The sequence below is a fragment of the Notothenia rossii genome, assembly GCF_949606895.1.
Source record: "Notothenia rossii genome assembly, chromosome: 5".
NCBI lineage: Eukaryota > Metazoa > Chordata > Actinopteri > Perciformes > Nototheniidae > Notothenia > Notothenia rossii.
The window spans coordinates 7,558,124-7,565,623 of NC_136903.1; the positions used below are offsets into that span (position 1 = coordinate 7,558,124).

Sequence of the window (7,500 nt, forward strand, 5' to 3'; positions counted from 1 at the left end):
CCATGAATGCATCAGGTGGCATGGTGAAACAGATGTGAGGAGGAAGAAATGGAAACAAACTATGATGTGGGAATACAACAGGAAGTATGTGTGTGTGTGGCTAGGCTCTGCAGTTTTTCTTAACCAGCTTATATTGTTACTTGTTAGCGTGTCATGTACGGGCTCAGTGCCTAAAAGCTGCATAAGAGTACATAAAACAAGGAACGGCCCCTGAGAGGAACATTAAAGGTTCAATTGAAACAGACGGAGAGAGGAAACACATGTTGATAAATAGACATCTAGAGTACGAGAAAGAGTAGGAGGAAGCCTGAAGGATGCTGGGATATCGATCGCTGACTGATCAATGCCGCAGTAAATGATCCGGCCGTAACCAGGGCAATTACTGGGTCGTCGTGTTTGTGTGTGTGTGTGTGTGTGTGTGTGTGTGTGTGTGTGTGTGTGTGTGTGTGTGTGTGTGTGTGTGTGTGTGTGTGTGTGTGTGTGTGTGTGTGTGTGTGTGTGTGTGTGTGTGTGTGTGTGTGTATGCATGCCTTTGTATTTACTGTATATGCAAGGCTGGTGAGTTGTAGCTGTCGTACCTGTCAATAGCGGGCAAAACATAAAAGAAAAAGGTCACGACCTCTCACGATATTGTTGTTTTCTAATCACACATGACAACTGAGGCAATCCGGACGGAGGACAAAACATCAGCAGCGTCCTCTCAGAGAAGGACAACACAAAGAAGAGACAAGGGGAGTCTGCAGTCTCTTGCACTTTATATGCCGTAGCTGCTACATTGTACTGCATGAGGTAAATACTTGTGTGTGCTGCTCTTGCTCTTTTTGCATATCATGTATTTATTGTTGCTATGTTCTTATATGTTGTGTGTGAGATACTGCGGATGGACATGAGCTCAAAGCTAAAATACACTTGAAGCATTATTCGTCTTAAGTGTTCATTAATATGCATTGTCCCTGTTCAAATAAACAATTACATGAAAATGAAATGAAATGCAGAAGGCAAGAGTCAACTTAGAAATGTGAGGAATGAACGAAAGATGAGTGTGTGTGTGTGTGTGTGTGTGTGTGTGTGTGTGTGTGTGTGTGTGTGTGTGTGTGTGTGTGTGTGTGTGTGTGTGTGTGTGTGTGTGTGTGTGTGTGTGTGTGTGTGTGTGTGTGTGTGTGTGTGTGTGTGTGTGTGTGCGTGTGAGTGAGAGTTTGTGTGCCTACTAACCTGGATCTGTTGTTGGAGAATGTTTATCTTGTGCTGCTGCTGCAGGAGCTGCTGCTGTTGTCTGGCAATCTGCACAAAAGAGAGAGAGAATATTAATAAAACAATATTGCCTTACACAATTCTGAGAAGATGCATAGCAACCAGGGGCGGACTGAGACTAAAAATCAGCCCGGGATTCTCCACCGGCCCACTTCGGTACCGCCGGCCCACCTCGGTACAGCAAGTAAATTCCGCTAGTGAATTGTCGACAGGGGGGGGGGGGGGGGGGTGCTAGTGACCTATCCGACCGGCCCACATCATCCGACCGTCCCACTTCAGTGCCGGTGTTGTGTCAAATTATGCACCCCCGTCGTGAAATGCACCCCTTGACACGGGAACGCGCATTTGAATGTATAGTCCGCTATTCCATGTTGTCTTTTTGATGGTCGGGTGTCGAATCCTGGATTTTGCATTCATTCCTCACTTATTTTTCAGTTCACTTTTTATTTAATTGTGACGTCCTGTCTGTATTTGCTTTACTTGTGCTTTACAATGTATTGTTTATTTTTACATCAAGTGCTTGAGGGTGGGATTAAAAGAATTTTTTTAATTTTGGGTGGGGCTTTTTATGAACTGCCTGGTTGCCACGATATGCACCCCTTGCTATCTCTGACAATACACGTGTCACATACATGAAACCTGCTCCATTTCTTGGTACTAGTCCTACTGTACAACTATACCCTCCAAAGTGCTTGAGGGTGGGATGAATAGAAGCATCTATTTTTACGGCAGGCCAGGGGGTGCATTTCACGATGGGGGTGCATAATTTGACACAACACCGGCCCATCGGGATTCGTCCCGAACGTCCCGATGGCCAGTCCGCCACTGATAGCAAGTAGTTGTGTTGTGTCAAACTCCTTCATTTTTCTTTCAATGGGATTAAATCTGCTTTACTCTAACAATAATACAAAGATCTGCTAGAAAATTGGATTATTGGAAGAAAGGGGGCATGAGCACAGAAGAACTAATGACCCCATTAAATAGTTTACAGGCATGCCCCACATGTGACAAAGAGGGGTTTTACAGGATGAAATCCAGATGAAAATATACTATCGGAAACCGAGGACCTGTTGTCAATCAGTCTGTTCTTTTTTATATTCAGTTATTAAATGATAGACGGACTGTAACACCACTGTTTCTTTCTGTTAATATCAAAAATAAAAACCTGCTTTACAAACTCCTGTGCAATTAACAGTGTTCCTTACTTTGCAATGTATTTATTTAAAATCTGTTACTGCAGAGGCTTCTTCAATACTTTATTTATTCACCTCTTCTTTTGGTTTTTCCTTTTATAAATACTACTTATTTTTGCCTTTTATCTTACTCGTTATGAAAAGACCAAACGCATGCATGTAATGATTCAACCTTTTCTTTCCAATAGCTTCTTGTTTTGTATCCTTAATTATCTACTCAAAGTGATTATTTCACTGCCTAAAATGTATTATGTTGAACATCATCGAACAATCGTATGATCCCACCAAAGAAATGACGCCCCTGGTCAAACACAGAAACCAAAAGCAGAGACACACATGCTTTATTGAGAAGGGAAAAACACTGACGGATCAGGCTGATGTGGTGCAGAACCATAATAGTTGTTTTTAACAATGTGGAGTTGTGAATTGTGAGATTGACATGTTTACTACACCTCGCATGCCTCTGAAACCCCCTACACACCCATCAATGCTCATCAACAGAAGAGGCGATGATTGCTTGTTCTTTTGTTTTGTCTAATAAAAAAACACCTGAAGTCAAGGACCATGTTATGCAGCTTGGATCGTGCACTCACGTGAGGTTAAAGCCCTTAAAGGGGCAGCACGTCAGCTTTTTGATCCCGCCCCCTCTGCGCCAGAAAAGTAAAGCAGCTGCCTTTTCTTTTCTTTTTTTTTACCCGAGAAGTCGTTTAGTATATTTATTCTGAAATGTAATTACAGGCTGCTGAATGGGAGGCGGCGCCCCATTTGCACACATGTCATATTTCATTAAAGGCAGATTTCTCAGGGTTTGTCTGTAGGGCATTATCCTATCAAGTCTCAACAGCCAAATGACTGGCTGATATTGGAATCTGTCTTTCTTTTCACTCTCTCCATCTCCCCCGTTCCTTTGTGAAGCCGTGAGAGGTGGAATGTGTTGTGATGGGAGTTGTGGACTTGTCCAAACAGAGCCTGTCGTACGTCGACCTACAGTAACGTGTCGGCATAAATCGAAAACAAAGAAAGCTCATCTAAACACCTCTTTGCTTCTCTGCTTTCTCTGTCACACGCTTATTATCCTACATCTGACACCTGAAGACACACGCATCTGAAACGTTTGATTCCACACACAAACACGAATACACGTAGACACGTTTTAGTCTAAACAACTATTCAAGAAAGTTTTGTCTAACCTCTTTTTTCAAATGTGTGGGTTAGTGTATGAGTTCAAGGTTCTTTATTGTCAAACTAACATAGCTACAGAATAATTATGTCGTTGAAAGTCTTCTTCTCCAACAGTGCAACACAATGATACAGATAAGCAGACAATATTAAAGTATATTATATTAAAAGTAATACAAAAGAAAAATAGTTCTAAAAAAAGTGAGAACAAAAAGTGGAATAGTGCAATCTCTCTTGTACGGCCACTCCTCGAGTATGGGAATGTCGCTTGGTCCCCCATGTACAAAAAGAATGCTGAGCTCATCGAGACAATACAGAGAAGGGCAACGAAGCTGGTTCCAGAAGTAAAGGACCTACCATATCAAGAACGACTGCGAAGTCTCAAGATCCCGAGTATGTATTATAGAAGGGCGAGGGGAGATATGATCGAAGTTTTCAAATATCTCCACAACATCTACAAAACATCATACCCACTACAACGGGATTATAACACCAGGACTCCTGGACACTGCCTCAACTTGCAGAAACAGTACTCTACAACTTCTTCATCCTGCGTGTGGTTGACTTGTGGAATGATCTGCCAGAAAGCGTTGTCACATCCAAGACGGTTAACTGTCTCAAGTCCCGCCTCGACCATTACTGATCAAACATCACCTTCACTTTGGACTATGTGACTGTTGCAAGCATCCATAGTATATAAAGAGCAGTGATCTACTTATCTATGAGCGACTAAAAGGCCTTAGACCTATTACAGCCGTATCCTATTGATTGATTGAATACAACCTGGTCTCGAGCTAAGCTATTAGCATATGTAAACTACATGGATGTCACATGAATGAATAAATAGTAGTAAGACCGTAAACTGACATTGAATCTCACAGGCACTAATTATTCATCCCAGCATGCATTGCACGATTCAAAACTGTTTATCCAACCCCTGAACACATCTAAATCTACTGCATGGCTACATAATCATCCATCGTCACTTTATAGGCTTCAGGAGGTCTTCACAAAACACTGTTTTTCCAGGATAGATAACAAATATTGAAAATGATATGAGCACACCGAACCAAATGCGAGAAAGCTAAGGAACTCAGCTATAAGAGGAAGTTTCAAGTATATCTTAATCTGTCTTCACCTCAGAGATACCCTCAAACCCCCTGAAGAAACTCGGCCATGTTGTATAAAACGTGGTCGACCTCAGGGCGTTAAAACAGCCTCGTACCAAAATGACGGATCAGATTGTTTGCAGATGACTTCCTGTTCTACTTAGCTTTTCTAAAACAGATGAAATTGGTTGGCTATCAAAAGGACTTGTTAAGGTTTAAGAAAGACCCCTCCTCAATACCTGATCCTGCTGTTGTCTGGCCAGCTCCATCTGTTGCCTCTGCTTCTCCAGCTGTGAGGCGGCCATCCTTTTCTGCTCGTCATGGGCGGAGAGGAGCTGCTCCCTCAGACTGATCAGCTGACCGATCATCGTGGAAAGCTGGTGCTCCTTCTCCTCCAGCGACTCAGGCGTGCCTGGAGACAGAGAAAAGGGTTATGATCGAAAATATGTGGAAATAGGAAAAGTCTGCTGACTCAGGTCATTAGTTTAAAAGCAGAAATACATGACACAGTGTTTAGTTAGTGGTAACGGATGATTATCTATCTTTTACCCGAGAAGTCGTATTTATTCTGAAATGTAATTAGGGAGGCTGTGGCTCAGTGGATAGTGTGCTGGACTTGGAATCAGATGATAGCAAGTTTGAGTCCCACTGCAGTCAGCATGTCCCTGAGACACTTCACCCCAAATTGCTCCTGTGAGGATCGTCCACAGTACTGTAAGTCACTTTGGATAAAAGCATCTAACAAATGACATGTGATGTAATGTAATAGCCAGGCCATGTTTGATTCCTCGTGTTACTCATTGATTGGTATTAAAGGTCCCATGTCATGCTTTTCCGGTTATTACCCATCCCCTTGTGTGTTATGAAGGTTTTTCTGCATGTAAACGGTCTGCAGAGTCAAAACCCTCAAAGTACACCCTGTAGCGAGTAAAACTCTAACACAGGAAATACCTCCCCAAAACGCCTCGTTGGTGAAACGTCATCATGACGTCATCATCCATTTGATTCTTCCGGGTACGTGCTTACGAAAGCAAGTACCAAGAACTAAATGGGCCAATCCGTGGAGCCGTTACATTACGTCCGCGGAGCCGTTACGTTAAGCCCCCGCTGATTGGTCCAAATTGACCAATCCACACACACACTCAGTGCAGGCAGCTCTGCTGATTTCTGCTCCCTGGCTACAGGCTGATAACAGACAGTTTGGATCGCGCGAAATTCTCTCTGCAGACCCATTCTCACATCGTTTATCAACCTTTGAACCTTTTTCTTACTCAATATCAAGCCACACTTATTGTTTTTATTTCGGCTGTGACTTTGTGTGTGCTCAGGTTGAGTTTGGCTGTGTATCGCTAAACAAGGAAACCACGGAGGGGCGGGGGGGGGGGGGGGGGGGGGAGCTGCAGCGAGCCGTTTAGTGGAGAAAGTGAATACTGCTGAATACACATACTATACAGAGATGCTGTCTGAGAAACCAATGTGAGTTAGGAACATTGCACAGTATTTTTCTATTTTAGTAGACCTCAACAATGGAATTATGATCAGTGGAAAAGGCCATGACATGGGACCTTTAACACTGCATGAATGGGGTGTTCTATTCTAACTTAGTCAAGACATACCATTCTTCGCTAAACCACATCTGTTCTGGTTATATGATTGATGATATGAATAAACATTGAACAAGCAAAAAGCAAGAAGTCTGGAGGACGCTCGATGCAATACTTGCCATGGATGAACAGTCAAGAAACCAAACCAAAGTAACTTTAACAGATGTATCTACAAGCTACAAACAAACAAAAACGTTCTTATAATGGGAGCTCAACAGCCGCCACTCCACTTATTCACTTATGACCAACTAAACCCGTCTTCAAATCAACCTTAAAACTTTGAAATGTTCCTGTCTTGCATCGTTGTCACGTTATTCCAGTGACACAATGTGCCCAGAGACGGACAGAAATGTCAACACTTTGCAAACTAATCAAACCTCCTCAGTTCCCGCTCCAGAAGGTGTTTCCAGGAGCAAATGTTGACATGATGACACACGCTCAGACAAAGGTGAAAACGAAACGAGTGTCGCCGTTATGGCTCGTAACAAATCAAATGTGTTTAACAAACATGAACTAGACAAACTTCAGAAACTCCCAAACCCAAATGATCATAAATCATCCGGCTTGGAGTTACATCGGACTACTTATTATCGTCTGCCTTGTCTCTACATGCCATCCGTGTTTATCACTTAGTGTCTGCACCAAAGAACAATAAAATCAATTTGAGTTAACCTCTGAAAATAAGTAGCTGTCACAGGCTTTCGTCAGGTTTACGGTGTAAACATTCCTGGAAGGTTTTGGTCATAAAGGAGGGCTAACATTAGAAACCAGACACTACACAGACACAACAATCACAAAAGACAGGTTTTCATTTTTTCATCGGTATCATTTCACACCACTGTCCCACGTTACATCTTAGTTACATCGAACATACCAAAAATATACAGAAGATGTTGGAGGGAGAGAGCAGCAAAAACCGTTCCGCCATCATCAACGTAAAGGTACTGTGAGAGAAACTCCCCCTGAAGAGAACTAAGGGAAACCCCAAAAACAAAAACAAATGTCCCCTCTGTGGGAACTTTAAACGTGTTCTGATTCTGGAAATAAGGCCCATTTTGAGACTTAAAAAGGGAGGTGACTTTCACTTGTGCTGCAGCTTGTGGTTGTAAACACACCATGTCCTATTATCTCCGTCTATGTTGCATTTCAAACACATAACATGTT

The 7,500-nt window shown here is 42.6% G+C and overlaps 1 protein-coding gene across 1 annotated transcript in view; it reads right to left on the reverse strand.

Annotated features, from left to right (window-relative positions):
- The window catches only part of LOC307041276 (transcription factor Sox-6-like), a 95,248-nt gene that overhangs the window by 33,928 nt on the left and 53,820 nt on the right, over window positions 1–7,500 (reverse strand). The window contains exons 5-7 of the mRNA XM_079684584.1: window positions 4,972–5,144; window positions 1,213–1,281; window positions 543–578 (exon numbers count right to left, since the gene is read on the reverse strand). Coding sequence (XP_079540710.1) covers window positions 543–578; window positions 1,213–1,281; window positions 4,972–5,144 — 278 coding nt within the window. The remainder of the gene's footprint in view (window positions 1–542; window positions 579–1,212; window positions 1,282–4,971; window positions 5,145–7,500) is intronic.